Raw genomic sequence first — 16556 nt, 5'->3', positions numbered from 1 at the left:
GATTGGGAGCAGTCATACAATGACTGACCACGATGGGTATTGGGTGTTCAGATCACGATGCCATGTAGTATTACGGTGTTAAAGACGAGTCCTGTGCGGGTTGGTGGGCAGGTGGATGACTCTGCAACTTATTTCCATTGGTTTTTTTGGATATTTCCACCGTGTGTTGAGGCGTTTCGACATTGCAAGCCATTGGTCAGTGTGTACGGTACTCACCAGTATGGGAAATATGGCAGTACACTGTTGGTCGCGATTGCACAGGATGGCAACTCGAACATTATTCCTATTGTATTTGCACTTGTGGAGGGGGAAAATGCAGAGTCATGGTTATTCTTTCTATCTCACATGCGACAACATGTGACCCCTCAGCCGGGTATACTTGTCATATCAGACATGCACACTGGGATCAAGGATGCATTGGAAGCTCCTGACGGTGGCTGGCTTCCGCTTACTGCATATAAGGCTTTTTACATCCGACACGTGGCGGCAAATTTTGCGTTGAGTTTCAAGGGCAGATATGCACGGAGGTGGTTAGTGAATGCTGCTTATGCCAGGACCGATGTTGAGTTTTACTACTAGTTTGACATTCTTCGTTCCGAAGATCTTGCTATGTGCGACTAGGCTAATCGAATTGACTATGCACATTGGACTCAGCATCAGGACGAAGGTTGGAGATTTGGGCACATGACTACGAATATATCTTAGTGTGTGAACTCAATACTGAAGGGTGTGAGGAACCTTCCAGTCTGTGCATTGGTGAAGGCCACTTACGGGAGATTGGCCGAGCTATTCGTCCGGAAAGGCAGAGAGGCCGAGGCACAATTAGGAACCGGGCATGAGCATCATGATATATGCACGGGCATACCTCCTAACCGTCTCATCGTTTGCCCTCTACAGCACCTCGCTAAATGTCTCCTAAAACCATGTGCACTTCACCGTAAACTTGTCGATGCAGTTCGCAGGAGGCAAAACACCCAACAACTCTTCAAACCATACACACGCTGGCTGGCCCCCCTCAATATGTCGGGCAAAGTCCGTAAGGTATCCACTAACATACTGACCATCGATCGGGAGCCCTAACTGGTATGCCACATCTTGGAGTGTGATCGTGCACTCTCCGAACGGCATGTGAAAAGTATGCATTTCAGGCCGCCATCTCTCCATAAATGCGCTGACCAATGGCTCGTCCAGTCGAAACCATGTCTCGTCCAGTCTCGCAAGATGGCATAAACCTGCCATCTGCAAGTATAGAACGATCCTATCATCCAACGGCATACCGACTTGCCGTCTCATGCTGTTATTAATGCAGCTCCAAAGATAGAAAAATCCTTATCACAACTATCACAATACAATTTTCAATGCATGAAAATCTGAAAACGGTAAACATGGCATGCTCTAACTTTAAAAACTTGTTTACAATATCGCCCAAACTTCAGTACTTGAATCAAACACAAAACCTTGAATAACTCATTAACAAATTCCATACAAAGAAAAAAAAAAAAAACAAAAAAATACAAAGTAGTTATTCCCACATGTTTACACAATGAATACAAAAATGATTAAAAAATTAAAAAAATCTAACATATCCTAACATTTCTAATCATAATTATCTAACTCAAAAAATCACAATCACAAAAAATATTTATAATACTTTTTTCGAAGAACTAAACAAATTTATAGCTATTGCTACACATAAACGAAGTCTCATTGCACATAAGACTAAGAATTTCAAAAATCTAACATATTTTACATTCCAAAACAACCTTCTTAAGTACCATTTCAACTTATCAAAATCTAACCACCTAATAGCTTACTACTTCTAACATACACTTATATTAATTTTTTTTAACTAATCCCTAATTAAAGAATCTAACCAACTACCACACGCTTTATGTTAATATTACTAGAATGATTAATCTATGCTTAAAAAGGAAATTTTTTTCACTAACTTTGAGGTGGATGGCTCCATCAATATGCGCGACTCCATCTAGTTGATATAGACGATTCGGGTCGTCTTCCATGTGTCCAGCTTCGATTTTTTTCTTGGCGACTTTCCAAAACTTTTGGATCTGGGTGGTGGGATTGGGTGTGGGGTTTGTATGATTTGTAGTTCAAATTAATAAAATTCGATTTGTATGTATAGTAACATTGAGCATAAATTGAATCCATTAGATTCGAACTACTTGGGGGAAGTGTTGCTTGTAAATCGAATCAATGGGTTTCTGATTTAAAAAAATCATTTAATCGAAACCATTAAATTCGAATTACTATAGACTGCTGCTTCACGTGCCTAAATCGAACTCATGCAAATACAAATCGAATTTCATTGTTTCGATTTAGTGCTTATATTATATTACTTCAATTTATACATGATTTTCGTATGCATGCAATTCAAATTTAATAGATTCGATTTAGTACCATTTTCTATAATCAAATTTAATCAATTCAATTTATATAGAAATGTCACTCAAGACATTTAGGTAGTTTATTCCGTTTTACTAAATTTGAATAATTTTAGATTGAGTTTGGTTTATTAAAGTAATTTACCTTAAAAAAAAGCATACTAAATACAATCTAACAACACAAACAATTGATTCAAACTGCAATACAGAGGAAATACAATAATTATATTTTAAATTTTTGTGAGCAATATAAATTTTGAAGTACCATTTTAATAATTTATATATATGATGCCACATATTTTGTTTGGACATCTCCACTAACACATTCTGACCTCAGCTATTCCTGGGAACGGATCCTGAGGTGTGGTTTAGATTTGTCCCTCACACACCGCCTCAGCCACATGATGTCACATTTTTAAATTGCGTAGATTTATTTCAGGAACAACTTTTTTGTTTGTTTGTTCGTTTTAATCCAACTAAGTACTGCGTTTACAAGTATAGCCGAATCCATTCTCTTTTAACAAATAATTAGCTGATAAATACATAAATAAATATCAATCGAAAGAAAAAGTAATTTAAAAAGAGTTTTTTAATTAAAAAATTATTTTTTTAATCAATATTAACAAATTTTTAAAATTATTTTTTAAAAATAAGATTATAAAAAAAACAATTATCATTAATTTTTCTTTTTTTTTTCACCAAAAATAAAAGACTCAAATCCACAACCTCTTAATTAAGTATGAGAAGACTATGTCATTTGAACTATAATTCATCACCAACAGTTATCACTGATATTGGTTGAATAAGATGAGAAGAATATAAAAATAAAAGTAGTGTGATGACTAAAGTCGAATGAGGACTACTGGAAGTCTAGAAGATCAAATCCCAAAGTGTTATTCTTGTGATTTGAGTGTAGGCCCATACGAGAGTGGGTCCCACTATATATATAAGGAGAGAGGGTCCCGCAAAAGGGGTTGGTCCCACGCTAAACCCTGCATTCTCTTGTTCCCCTCTTTTTTTGCATGGCACTGTCACTTGCCGCTTCTTACTTCATTCTTCTCTTCCCTTCTCTTCTCTTCTCTTTCCTCCCTTTAATTTTCTTCTTTCTTTTTTTTTTTTCCGTAAATATTCTTCATCTCATCCACCCTATATATAAATCTTTACATATAGTCTTTTTCTTCTCTTCTCTTTTCTCTAACCAGAAATTTAGGAATTCACTACTCTTGACTTAGCTTAATTTCTTTACGCAATTGACGATCATCATCAAACCGTCATGGATTTTAATTGGGACGCTGAGCACATGTTCGTCTAACTTTTTTCTTGATTATTTTTATTTTATATGTCGGTTTTTTCGATGCTCAATTTTTATTTTCTGAGTCTCTTTTTTTGTGTGTGGGTAGATTTCGACTGTATGTGCATGATTATATGGTGAAAAGAGGAATGCACAAAACCGCTGAGATTTTCAGGAAGGAATGCAATCTGACTGACACTGCTGTTAGTATGTATCTGTTCCTCCGACGTCGTTTTCTTTTCTACCGTCATACACATTACACAAACCTATGGTTTTCAAAGAATGTGGCTTCACAATATAAAGTTAATTGCTGGATTTCGCAATTTAATTAAAACCTTGCAGAGTTTTTTTTTTTTTTTCGTTTGTGTTGAAAAACTCATATTACTTGCAGTTGCAATGCATTGAAAAAAGTTTTCCACTAAATAGGGTTTTGTTACCTAGATCATTTTTCATTAACAATAAAGTTTATTAGGTGGTTACAGTTTATTGATTCTTTATGTACTCCTATTACAAAATTAATTCCAATTGAGCCTACATTATTGCTAATGAAAAATGATCTAGGTAACAGTTTGTATTAGAGGTTCAATTTCATTGCTTAGTTAATGGTATCGGTATATACTTATTGAAAATTGATGAACTTAGCATTGATGCACTCAGCTTAGTCAATCTACTAAATCTTGCTTCACATTGACTAATTGTTCAGCACTTGATTCATATTGAAAATTGATGAACTTAGCATTGATGCGCTCAGCTTAGTCAATCTACTAAATCTTGCTTCACATTGACTAATTGTTCAGCACTTGATTCTCATGATGGGTTCTTGCTCGAATGGTGGTCTGTTTTCTATGAGATATATATGTCTAGGGCTAGACTAGCGAAGGATCAGGCGACTGGGGCAGAATCTTCTGGGAAGGTGGTCACTCAATACCAATTTACCAAATATATTTCTTAGTATTGTTTGTCAGATGGTGCATCCTAGTCATACATTTTTGAGTTTTCAGGTCCCAGGAACTACATGTAATGCCGGAATTAGTGTCCCTCCAATCCCTCGATCATCCATGAGTGAGCAGAGACCTGACCAACGTCAAGTCAACGCCAGATATAACAGGATGATGGCACAACCAGCTGCATGTGTACTACAATCTACTCTGAATGCAAAAGAGCATCCTGGATATATGACTGTAGATGCCGCCAGAGCAAACAATTTGAAGCTGGCTGTGACCAATTCAAAGTAATGACAGCTGTGGTTGATAAATTTTAATGTGTCGTCTTGTGATTTTTGCTTTCATAATCATGTTATTCCTTCTTTATTTTTGTCAGTAATTCGCTGCAAGATGTAGGGAATAATGCTCAGAGGGAAGCTTTTAAGGTATAGTGCAGTTCACCAAAATATACTAATTAGAACTGCAAACTTGGTCCATGGCATGATTGGATCTCAATTTAATATTTTCAGGATATTTGCATCGGAAGGGACGTATCTAGGGACCCTCTAGATGTAGCCCAAAGGACATTGCAACATAAACCAAGTTTGTCTTTAACCTATTTTCATAGCTCAACATCAAAATTTTTTACCCTTAAGCTTGTTGGCTCATGTCTGTTTGGAGATTTTAATGGTTAGTTTTCTTTGCAGATACTGGTGAATCTTTCAATCGAATGCCAATTAACGGTTGGCCAGTAAATGTAGGTGTTGGAGTATGATTGTTGAGTCACTTGAACCAAAAAATTTCAATCTCAATTCTTTTTTATCCTATTGATATTGTCACATTTGATATCTTATTGATGTTCTCACACTGAGCAAGATCTCCTGGATTTACAGAACCAAGTATTAACCTCATTTTTGCGAGCACCAAACTATCAACAGCAATTTCAAGCGCAGACAATGCAAAATCCGGAAGCAATTCCTGCTGATGTACGTGCAGGTAGTCCTAAAAGTCAGAGTTTCCCAGTTCCTGGAAACTCTGTTGAGTGCAACAATCATCACACAAAGGTTTCCGAGGCTGAATTAAGCATAAAGGATAAGCAGGTTGGTGAATGCATGTTCCTTCTGTTGATGTGGTTAAGACATTTATTTTCTTTGTTTCATTCTGAGATAGTAGAGGTAGGTCTTGTGAAAAAACGAAGTATCATGCAAGGGGAGCCTAGTCATGAGCTTTTTGGGTTAATGGGAGTTAAATTCAAGGGGAAGTCAACATGATTATTTGACAAACAAAAACACAGGAAGAAGACAAGAAGATATTCCTTAGTGAAGTATGATTGCATGAAAGGATTTCTGTTAGACAAGAAATTCTGTTTCTCCAGTTGTTGCATATTTCTTCTTAACAAATTGTTTTCATGTTGACACAGACAATGGACCCAATGATTAGGGATCAGCAACCACAGATGCAGTCTCAGAATGTTGAGGTATGGCATTTGATATTTTCGAATTCCAAATGTTGAAATTCAAATTATTGTTAGAAGAAAAAAGAATTGGCGCTTATGTTTCTGAAATAAGGTTGTACCCGTTCCTCATCAGAAGAGCAAAAAGAGAAAGGCAACGATACCCTTGAGGACTGGAGAAAGTGCCATGGTAGGTTGTCTTTTTATTCCTTCTTACAATGGCTATGTTTAAACTCAATGCAATGTTATTTATTCAATTTGTTTAATGCTACTTTTCAATCTGGTTTCCATAATTTTTTTCATTGATCTGTGAAACACAAAATAGGATTGTGTAGATGCAGAAGATGGAAAGCCTATGGATGAAAGTGTGGAGTCTTTCCTGTCATTCGAAAATGAACATGCTGATCATAGAGTTGTGCCTTTCAGCAATCTGACTCGTATTTCAGCTGCACATGGTAAAAATGAAAATAAAGGTAATATATCCCACAAGAAAATTATGCCTTAATGTAATCTACACATCGATCATAATTCAGTGCTGACCTTTGTCCATGTCCATGTCCATAACAATCTTAGTAGTGATTGATACTAAATGAACAGCAACCTTGGTAATGAAAATTAGACAGAATTAAAATATAATGAATTCCATAAGGTTAAAAGGTAATTCTAGCAATTATTAAACTCTCATTCTAGTTTCTGACACAAGGATATTTTACCATTTGGTAGGTTTTTCATTTGAAGAAGTCAGTTGCCTTCACTCAAGCAAAAACAAGGTTTTATCCACCCATTTTTCATGGGATGGAAAGGTTTTGGCAAGTGCTGGACATGAGAAGAAGGTTGATTTGTGATCAGTTTCCAAATATTAATAATTTACTTTATGCATTCTGAGTCATCTGGGTGTTTTCCTCGATTCAGAACTTATTGTAGTTTATGATTATGACAGGTTTTCATTTGGAACATGGAAACCCTTAATTGTGTTACTACTACAGAAGGACATTCACATCTCATTACAGATGTTCGGTTTAGGCCAAGTTCTACTATATTTGCAACATCTTCCTTTGACCGATCTATAAAACTTTGGGATGCAGCCAGAGTGAGTTGTTAATCACTACTTTCTCTGTTTTGTAGTTATATCTTCATTTTATTTTCCCAACATTGATATAGTTTAATGTCAGACACTCAGATTATTTAAGTTATCGTTTTCATGATGTAGCCCGACAAGTCATTATTCCAACTCGACGGTCATGCCGACCAAGTAATGTCATTGGACTTCCATCCAAGGAAGCCTGCCATTCTTTGTTCATGTGATAGCAATGACATAATTCGTCTGTGGGATATCAATCAGCGTACCTGCTTGCATACTACTAAGGTTAGGTTTCCAGACCCTTTTCTTTTGTGTGACGATAATATTTGTCATTAGGTTCAATTGTTCTGATCAGTGCTAAATGGAGTTGGATTTTGTTTTTGAAGTTGAGCAATGCCAAATTGCGCAGTGTATAAATTTGTTAGTAAATGATATTGTTTTCATAGCTCCAACTTACTAAGTTCATGTGTTTATGGTATAAAAATATCAGACTGGACTGAATACACCATTAGAATATTGTAATATTGTTTTGCCCAGAATTGACATGAACATTATGTTTCTGATACTTACTGTGAAAAGAAGAAGCAATTATAAGGAAAATAATAATAAATGTACTACAGGGAGGCGCTAATAAACAAGTCAGGTTCCAGCCTCGTACTGGGAAGTTTCTGGCTGCTGTGTCCGGAAATAATATCAAGATAGTTGATTTTGAGAGCAATAGATTTCTGTACCACCTAAAGGTAACCTTCATCGTTGAGTGATGCCTATTTTATCACGACTCTAGCTTTCACCTTATTGGTAGGAATTTGGATTTTGCACATGACTGAATTTCATTTCTTTCTAGGGTCATGTCAAAGATGTTCTTTCCATTTGTTGGGACATGAGTGGAAACTATGTTGCCTCCGTCAGTGAAGATTGTGCACGTGTCTGGTCTGTTGCAGATGGAAAATGTATAAGTGAATTGAATTCCACTGGGAACAAGTTCCAATCGTGTGTATTTCATCCAGGATATCATAATCTCTTAGTAATTGGTGGCTATGAGGTAAAAACTCCATTATGACATTAATATTTTAGCTAGTGCTTCTTCTGGGTATGCATAATGAAGTTATTGATTTAAGCTTTAGCTCCCAAAAATCTGGCCTTGCTTCCGCCGTTATTCAAATCGACAGCTTCTAACATACAATTTCTGTTTGCATGTACTGCAGTCCCTGGAATTGTGGTGTACAACAGAGAGCAGTAAAACATTGACAGTTCCTGCACACAAGGGACTAATTGCTGGACTAGCACATTCACCCCAAGATGAAATGATTGCCTCAGCTAGCCATGATCATTGCGTGAAACTCTGGAAATAAGGACTTGGTGCATAGTTCCTTGCCGTAGTTTAAATTTTTAGGGCCTTTTTCTGACAATATATCTTTTCTGGAAATTCATTTTTTTTTTTTTCAGATTATGTTGTTTTACAGGCAAACGGGTACTATACGACATTATATGACAGGAATTGGTAGATAGTTTACATAGGCAAAGATACAATAAACCATTGCGCACATTGTTGTACAGTTGCATCTATCATAGACTTAAAAAGTTAAAATCATAACCAAATAAAATGCACACATTTCAGAAACGTTTTTCCTGAAGAGCCTTGATCCTTTAGCATCATATGCGCTTCAATTTATATGTTTGAATTTCCGAATTAAAACAAACATTGAAAGCTAACCAGGAATCAAATAAACATGGAGGTTTAAAAAATAACTTAAATTTCAAAACAAGTTGAGGAAGCAGCTCTTTGAAGAAATTTTTCATTTTCTACACAAAAAAAATGGAGCACCCTTTTGGACATTCTGAGAAAGAGATGGGCGAGTTCTAATCTATATGACAAAGATGAATTGCCTTATTGCCTCATTGCCAGAGTTGTTCCATTGGAATGCCACGCTCTTGGGCAACCTCACGGAACTGCTTCATTTTCTGAACAGCAGCAACAGTTGCCCTGGCATTGTTGAGTGCATTGTTGCTGCCGAGTTGCTTTCCCAGAGCATTCTCAACTCCGGCCATCTCAAGAACAATCCTCACCGCCCCACCAGCAATCACTCCGGTACCCGGTGATGCAGGCCTCAGCATCACCTTGGCTGCTCCATAATCTCCATCAGCTCTGAAGAACAATGGCAACATTCTTTTAATATAATGTGAGAAGTGGAAAGCTTAGTTAGAAGCATGATTTGATTACCTGTGTGGAAAAGTCAAGTACTTAGTCAAAGGAACAGTGATGATATTCCTCCTTGCATTAACAGCAGACTTCTGAACAGCAGCAATGACCTCTTTGGCCTTTCCAACACCCACACCCACATTCCCCTTCTTGTCTCCGACCACCACCACCGCCCTGAACCTCAGCTGCTTTCCTCCCTTAACCACCTTCGTCACCCTCCTCACCTGCACCACCCTCTCCTCGAACCCATCCTTCACCTTCTCCTTCTTCGCCTTCGACCCGAACCCAGTATCCTTCTTCATCTTCGAGTCCATCACGTATATGTCGTTTCCCAGAACGCTCACGCCACTGTACGCCGGTCCGTACAATTCTTCGTATGCGGCGGCTATTTCGTCTTCCGTTTCCATTGGCCCTTCGTCGAACGAAGGTGGGGCCACGAACCCTTCCGGGGCCTCTGGGGGGTTGAAGGGGACCTCCTCTTCTGGGTTCACGTTGTCGAAGAACGAGGTGTCGATGTCATCGGAGGGCTTGGATTTTGCGGCGGCGAGGGTTAGTGTGCGGGGGCGTGCGGCGGCGAAATTGAAGGTGAGTTTGGAAGCGGGCAGGAGAGAGAAACGTGAAGAAGCAGCAGTAGAAGATGTGTGAGAGTGGAGGGAGAGAGAGGAGAGGGAAGAAGTGATAGAAGCCATTGCAGAAGAAGAAGAAGAAGAAGATTGGGTTGGATCAGTGATGATAGTGTTGTGAAAGGGCTTATCCAGAAAAAGCCAGCGCTACTTGGCTGGATTCACCTCAACTCTTTTTTTTTCTTTTTCTTTTTTTCTTAGTTTTATTTTTACTCACCTACTATATCTACTTTTTACTCTCAATAAATAAACTTCATAATACTTAATAAAATTTGTTGAGTTAATAGATTTTGAATAAATATTACAAACACAAAAGCAAGTTAAAAGAAAAAAAAATAGCACTAGTTCAACCTTTATCTTATACTAAAATGTGTTATAAACTTTTTCACAAAGAAATAAGACCGAAGACAATTAGATTTTTAAAGATTTTGATATCAGATTAATTAATTTTTTAAAAAAAAGATAAATAGTGGATATATATGTTATTTTATTAATAGATATTGCAAAATAAAATAGAATTATTTATATATTTTATTATTTATAATAGTGTGTGTTCTATTGTTATTACATGAACATAAAAATAATATATTTTTAGATAATAAAATATTTATTATCTTTTAATTTTTTATATAATATTTATCAATTATTTTTTGTTTATATGAATTTTATTAAAATAGATAAAATTCCGTTCCAAAATTGTTATTTACGTGATAATTATTTATAAATAGATACATATAAACACTAAGTTAAGTTTTGGATGATAAATTGATTAAAAGATATAACGTATTAATAGTTTGTTATAGTAAAAAAACCAAATTAATACTTTTTTTCAAAAACTAATTAATATAAAATCAAAATCTTAAACGATTTAATTGTCACCTTAGTCAAAAAATAAAAATGGTGCTATTTATTTATTTATGAGAATGAAAAATGGTTTTTGAATTTTTGGAATGGAAAAGAATAAATGGGTTTGTTGGACTTTGGACTTGAGATCATTTCGCTAAATAGGCCTAGGCAGGGTGGTTGGCCCATTATTATGAATAGAAAATTACCCTCCGCCAGATTTGATAACCCTAATTTTTCTCCTCTGTTTTGAGCTCAGCCGTTTCGAAGTGCAAACACAGGCACAGACACAGTAGTAACAGAGATCCAATATGAAGGTTTTTCTCAGAATTTCTCATTCTTATTTCCGTGGTTGTATAATTTCTTGCTTTGTGACTAAATATTGCAACTCTTTTTCAGTTCAACATTGCAAATCCCACCACTGGATGCCAAAAGAAGCTCGAGATCGATGATGATCAGAAGCTGTAATCTCTTCACTACTTTTATTCTTCGGTTTTCGCTTCCATTCTTTAGTTCATAGGAATATTTAATTAAAGCAAAAAAACAAAATGCACGGTGTATTAAGTAATTTGAATGTGGATTTTTATTTTTTTGGCTATTGAGTTCTGACATTTTACTTTGCATTTACAGGCGAGCATTTTGGGACAAGAGAATCTCACAAGAGGTTCTTGGTGATGCTTTGGGTGAGGTATGCTCTTTTAGTTGCAAACGTTCAACGTATGCTGAAATTTTTGTTAAGCAATTTTGACATTGAATTAATCACCTTCAATGCTGTTATACCAACAGGAATTTAAAGGCTATGTTTTCAAGATTACTGGAGGTTGTGATAAACAGGGATTTCCAATGAAGCAGGGAGTGTTGACCCCTGGTCGTGTTCGCCTCTTGCTCCATAGAGGTAATAGTTATCGACTTCACTGTTACATGTCTTCCTTAATTTTGCTTTGAGATTAAGATTATAATGAAAATTAGTATAGGCTGCACAATGCATAGAGCATTCGTTCAAGTCTTGTGTTCTGTGTTTTAATTCTACATTCGATATGTTTTAATGAATCCATTTAAGTAGTAGGACTTTCGTATTTGTTTTCCAATTTCCATTGTCTTATGGTTATTGCAATGCCATATATTGCTTTCTTGAGTTATATTGTCTTGCTTGAGCAGGAACTCCTTGTTTCCGTGGATATGGAAGGCGCAATGGCGAGCGTAGGAGGAAGTCTGTTCGTGGGTGCATTGTCAGCCCAGACCTCTCTGTTCTGAACTTGGTAATTGTGAAGAAGGGTGACAATGATTTACCAGGCCTGACAGACATTGAAAAGCCAAGGATGAGGGGTCCAAAGAGAGCCTCCAAAATCCGCAAGCTGTTCAACCTTTCCAAGGAAGATGATGTAAGGAAGTATGTCAACACATACAGGAGGACATTCACAACCAAAAATGGTATGGTTTCTTGCTTATGTAGTGTGAATATTCTAGTTAGCTTGGTTATGCCACTACGAAGAGGCTGCTCCTCATATTAAAGGAGGTGAAAGAAAGAAGGGCCTGATGGGAGAATATCCTTGATTTGCATATGTATTATGATTTGGAATCGATATATCTCTTTGACATAATTTCTGGTTTTATTATTATTTATTGTTTCTCATCTTGGTAATATTTTCTTTTTTGATTTTGCTGCAGGGAAAAAGGTGAGTAAAGCTCCAAAGATACAAAGGTTGGTGACTCCCCTGACACTTCAAAGGAAGAGGGCAAGAATTTCTGATAAGAAGAAGAGAATTGCCAAAGCAAAATCAGAGGCAGCAGAGTACCAGAAACTCCTTGCCTCAAGGTTGAAGGAGCAAAGGGAACGCCGTAGTGAGAGTTTGGCTAAGAGGAGATCAAAGCTCTCCAGTGCTGCTGTTAAACAAGCTTCCTCTGCATAGATCGCTTTTATACGACTATGGTGAAGCTTGATCTTGGTCATAGTTTTTTACAGTGTTATTTTCATGATACCTCTGTTATTGGATTTTGTAGTTCAAATGTATCGTTTCCTTTTTTTTACCTCAACTATTTATGTTGTGTTTGAAAGCTTAATAGAATTTTAAGTTCTTACCTAAGTTTAGTATTAAAGGGCTACTAGTGCCTGCTTTTGTCGCGGATCTTGTGTGCATGCTGTGATAAGCATTAACCGGACTTCCTCACTAATACACGTGGGAATCACTAATTGAGTTATGAGTGCACAATTTTGTTTAAGAACAAATTACACATGTCTGTTCATTTATCTACGGAATCCATCCCTACTTAGATGTGGATTCATTAAGCAAGGCAAATAACTTGGTTAGCTTTACTTAAGAGCCCGTTTGGGAATTGGGAATCAGTAGAAGTTGTTTTTTTTTTTTTTTTTTTTACTTTTGAAGTATGAAAAAAAAGTTTTTTAATTTTCGAAAAAGTTTTTTCACAGCTTTTTAAAGAAGTGAGAAGTGGAATTATATGACTTCTTCTTCTTGATAAGTCATTTTATCATTTTTCTAAAAAAAATTGATTTTAAAACAAAAAAAAATATATTTTATTTTTGGTTCTGTGAAAATATTTTTTTTTTACTGAAAATATTGGTCTTTCACTATCATTTTTACGTAAGTTTTTATCTGTTAGAAGTACAGAAGTATTGACCTTTCACTATGGTTTTCACGCTGCTGGAAGTATTAGCCATCCACCACCATTTTCACGCAATGATTCATTAGTTGAAAGTATTGACCTTCCAACACCATTTTAAAATAATGTTACATCTGAATCACTTACTTTATATATTTCTTTCAATTATTTTTTTATCATTTTACCACTATTTTTATTATTAAATTTATATTTAACATTGTGTATGATATGAAATTATAGTTTTAATTTTATTTTTTTCACATGTTATTTTATTTTTATATAACTTGCTATTATTTTTATAATTAGTTATAACAAATTCTTGAGTTATTTATTCAAATACTACAATTTTTTTTTAAAATAAATATTTTTATAACTAAATCTAAATATAAAATAATTTATTTATAAAGAACTTTAAGTGTGAGCCTTAGTTTTGCACTCTGACTATGACCAAAACTTCTTAAAAGATAGATATGCAAATACCGTTTGAAGTTGTACAATTCGCGAAACCAAAATCGATTCCTATGGATTTTGTGCATGCTGTTGTTCAATCAAAACTATGACACGGTTATGTAAGTATATTTAACATGAATGCAATCAGACAATTCGAAAAGAAAATTTATTATGATGTTTTGGGAACTCAATTTCAAGGTATAACCAAATTTGATTGAATTAATCACTTGATCTAGATGTGAGTAGCAAAAGAGTGTCAGCAACGAATGAAGGACGTGGCGAATTCGGAGGCACACGTGTCAACACGTAGAACACGTGGCAGTCTATTTCTTTGCCACCCTATCGGCCTTTCTGAAAACGGTGCAAACTAGTCAAGTTTTATAGTCCTCAAAATGTCTGTTTCCAAATGATCACGTAAACATAACAAATCATACATGGCATCAATATTCATAACCAGAAACGCCATGGCAGCAATGTTCATAACAAGAACCACCCTCTTCCGCTGCTACACCAAATCATCGTCACTCTCCCTCAGATTCTCCCACAGACCCTCCTCCAGGATCGTCTTTGCTTCTGCCTCCAATAACTACTCAGACGTAACTGAAAACTCCGTCATCACAATTCACAACTTAACTAGTTCTTTTTTCAGGTCCACTCACGTTTTTTTTTTTTTTTTGTGTTGTTCGATTAATTTTCAGTGGAGAAATGCAGCAGAAGGGCCTGGAGAGAGATCAAGAAGTGATAATTGGTCGTACGATGGTACGAAAGCAAGACGCGAAGCAGAAGAGAGCGCAGAGAGAGCGAGAGAAACGATGAAGGAAGGCGTGGATAGAGCAAAAGAAGGAGCACAAGAGATGAAGGAGAGAACGAAAGAGTATGCTCATGAGGCGAAGGAAAAGACGAAAGAAGGCGCAGAGGACGCCCAGGATGCAGCTGCAAGAATGGCGGAGACGACGAAGAACGCAGCTGAGCGGAGCGGCGAGACTCTTAGGAATGTTGGTGAGAAGGCTAAGGAGACTGTGCAAGGTGCTTGGGAGGCTACCAAAGACACCACCAAGAAGATCAAGGATACTGTCGTTGGAAAGAATTATGACGACGACGACGATGACGATGAAGAAGCGCGTGGTGTGTTGGGTGATGATATTGCAGAATTGAAGAGAAAAGAAGATCGTAAGAATAAGGGGTATAGTGACACCTAGAATTGTTAATTAATTTAGATTAATTAATAAGTTTAATATTAGTTTTTTACAGCATGCAAGATATATATGTATCAAGTTTGTTTAACTCTTTCGCTTGGAATAAGAATTTAGATAGTCTTATGTATACGGACACTATATACAATAAATCACTATCTTAGTATAGTTGTCATGAGCTTAATTGAATAATTGCTTTAATTTGAGACATAAGTTGTAAATTGAAATTGGACCAACTGAACAAGAACCGAAGAGCTAGTCCATATACTAATTTAAACCAACAATGGGCCAGTAGGATGGCTGGACTGACAAACCCAAAAATTGAATGAAAAGAAAAACCCAAAAGTAGCTTTGAATAGTTGCAGTACAAAAATGCTACTGAATTGAGGAAACACAAATGAAAGAGAAGGATAAACCACCAAAAAGAAAAGAAAAGTATAGGGAGACAAATGAATGGATATGTTCTGAGAACATAATTATGTTGATTATTTTTAATTTGATGATTTTTTATTCAATTTATTTATGCATAATTAATAATAATTAATTGTTTAATTTATTAGGTGTATAGATAGTTATTCTAACGTTAAAATTTAGGAGATAATTTAGAATGGAGTATTTTTTTATTTTATTAGGTTAATTTTAGAATTTATTATTCACATTATTTATAAAAATTATTGTCTATCTAATAAAACCGTCACTGCATATGGACTATTTTGGCGTTCCCAAATTATTTTGACAAATATTTTTAATTTTTTTATCGATAAAAACATCTTTAAATGATTTAAAAATACAATACAGATGTTCAAAAAGAATATTATTCTGTTTATAAGTAATAAATGATTTTTATATTTGACAAATTATTTATGTATTTCATTCAAAATTTTATAAGAATATTTAGATAATTATTTATAAAAATTTGATTTTTACATTTTTTATTTTTTATAAGTATTTTTTTTTTTGAAGAGGAACTCAACACAACAAGTGAAGTATTGGTGATAACAGCATAGGAATCAAACTAAAGCAAACAGGTAAAACAAATTTAAATATCTTTTTTGTCGTCTCCAGCATTACCATCAACAATAGAAGGGGTCTGCACCTAACCACTCCTTGTAATTCAGGAAGGACATGTTGATAATCTCCTCTACTCCTTTTCTTTTGTTTTGGAAAATCCTCCGGTTTCGTTCCAACCATATATTCCAAATGATCGCACAGAAACACACCATCCATCTCTTGCATTTCTCTCTTCTATTTGAGATCTCAGTCCAACTTTGGAAGTGTTCCTTTATCGCACCCGGACAAGCCCATGGCACACCAACGTATGATAACCAAGCACACCACACCTGCCAAGAGAAGCTACAACCAAGAAACAAGTGATGGCCACATTCTACACCATTGTTACATAAAACACATAAATTAACTTCTTGGTGAATGACCCCAAACCGACTGAGCCTCTCCTTCGTGTTGACCTTGCCAATTAG

At 35.7% G+C, this 16556-nt stretch overlaps 5 protein-coding genes across 6 annotated transcripts; 4 read left to right on the top strand and 1 right to left on the bottom strand.

Annotated features, from left to right (window-relative positions):
• Positions 1-57: 57 nt before the first annotated feature.
• On the top strand, positions 58-579 carry LOC112785307 (uncharacterized). The gene has a single exon (XM_025828767.1). It carries the CDS (start codon positions 58-60, stop codon positions 577-579), a length of 522 nt encoding a protein of 173 aa, XP_025684552.1.
• Positions 580-3424: 2845 nt separating this feature from the next.
• On the top strand, positions 3425-8771 carry LOC112782787 (transcriptional corepressor LEUNIG_HOMOLOG). Of its 2 annotated transcripts, none has more exons than XM_025825379.3 (17): positions 3425-3704; positions 3803-3900; positions 4491-4606; positions 4695-4924; positions 5014-5062; positions 5147-5219; positions 5324-5373; positions 5510-5716; positions 6037-6093; positions 6185-6259; positions 6395-6542; positions 6793-6902; positions 7010-7159; positions 7280-7435; positions 7771-7890; positions 7995-8192; positions 8356-8771. In XM_025825379.3, the coding sequence occupies exons 1-17, from the start codon at positions 3676-3678 to the stop codon at positions 8500-8502; spliced, it is 2013 nt and encodes a 670-aa protein (XP_025681164.1). In that variant the 5' UTR covers positions 3425-3675; the 3' UTR covers positions 8503-8771. The 2 variants fall into 2 exon arrangements, with proteins under 2 accessions (XP_025681164.1, XP_025681165.1); XM_025825380.3 differs by having other exon boundaries at positions 3450-3704; positions 6206-6259.
• Positions 8772-8773: 2 nt separating this feature from the next.
• LOC112782788 (small ribosomal subunit protein uS5c) lies at positions 8774-10191 on the bottom strand. The gene is made up of 2 exons (XM_025825381.3): positions 9372-10191; positions 8774-9296 (listed from the first exon to the last, which is right to left on the bottom strand). The coding sequence occupies exons 1-2, from the start codon at positions 10037-10039 to the stop codon at positions 9047-9049; spliced, it is 918 nt and encodes a 305-aa protein (XP_025681166.1). The 5' UTR covers positions 10040-10191; the 3' UTR covers positions 8774-9046.
• Positions 10192-10243: 52 nt separating this feature from the next.
• LOC112783500 (small ribosomal subunit protein eS6) lies at positions 10244-12900 on the top strand. Its single transcript, XM_025826471.3, has 6 exons — positions 10244-11133; positions 11216-11280; positions 11447-11504; positions 11603-11711; positions 11975-12247; positions 12485-12900. The coding sequence occupies exons 1-6, from the start codon at positions 11128-11130 to the stop codon at positions 12724-12726; spliced, it is 753 nt and encodes a 250-aa protein (XP_025682256.1). The 5' UTR covers positions 10244-11127; the 3' UTR covers positions 12727-12900.
• A 1338-nt stretch (positions 12901-14238) lies between these two features.
• Positions 14239-15246, top strand: LOC112784617 (uncharacterized). Its single transcript, XM_025827886.3, has 2 exons — positions 14239-14481; positions 14584-15246. The coding sequence occupies exons 1-2, from the start codon at positions 14320-14322 to the stop codon at positions 15082-15084; spliced, it is 663 nt and encodes a 220-aa protein (XP_025683671.1). The 5' UTR covers positions 14239-14319; the 3' UTR covers positions 15085-15246.
• The last annotated feature ends 1310 nt before the right edge of the window (positions 15247-16556 follow it).

This window comes from Arachis hypogaea, chromosome 20, assembly GCF_003086295.3.
Source record: "Arachis hypogaea cultivar Tifrunner chromosome 20, arahy.Tifrunner.gnm2.J5K5, whole genome shotgun sequence".
NCBI lineage: Eukaryota > Viridiplantae > Streptophyta > Magnoliopsida > Fabales > Fabaceae > Arachis > Arachis hypogaea.
This window is presented reverse-complemented; position numbering and strand designations above follow the sequence as displayed.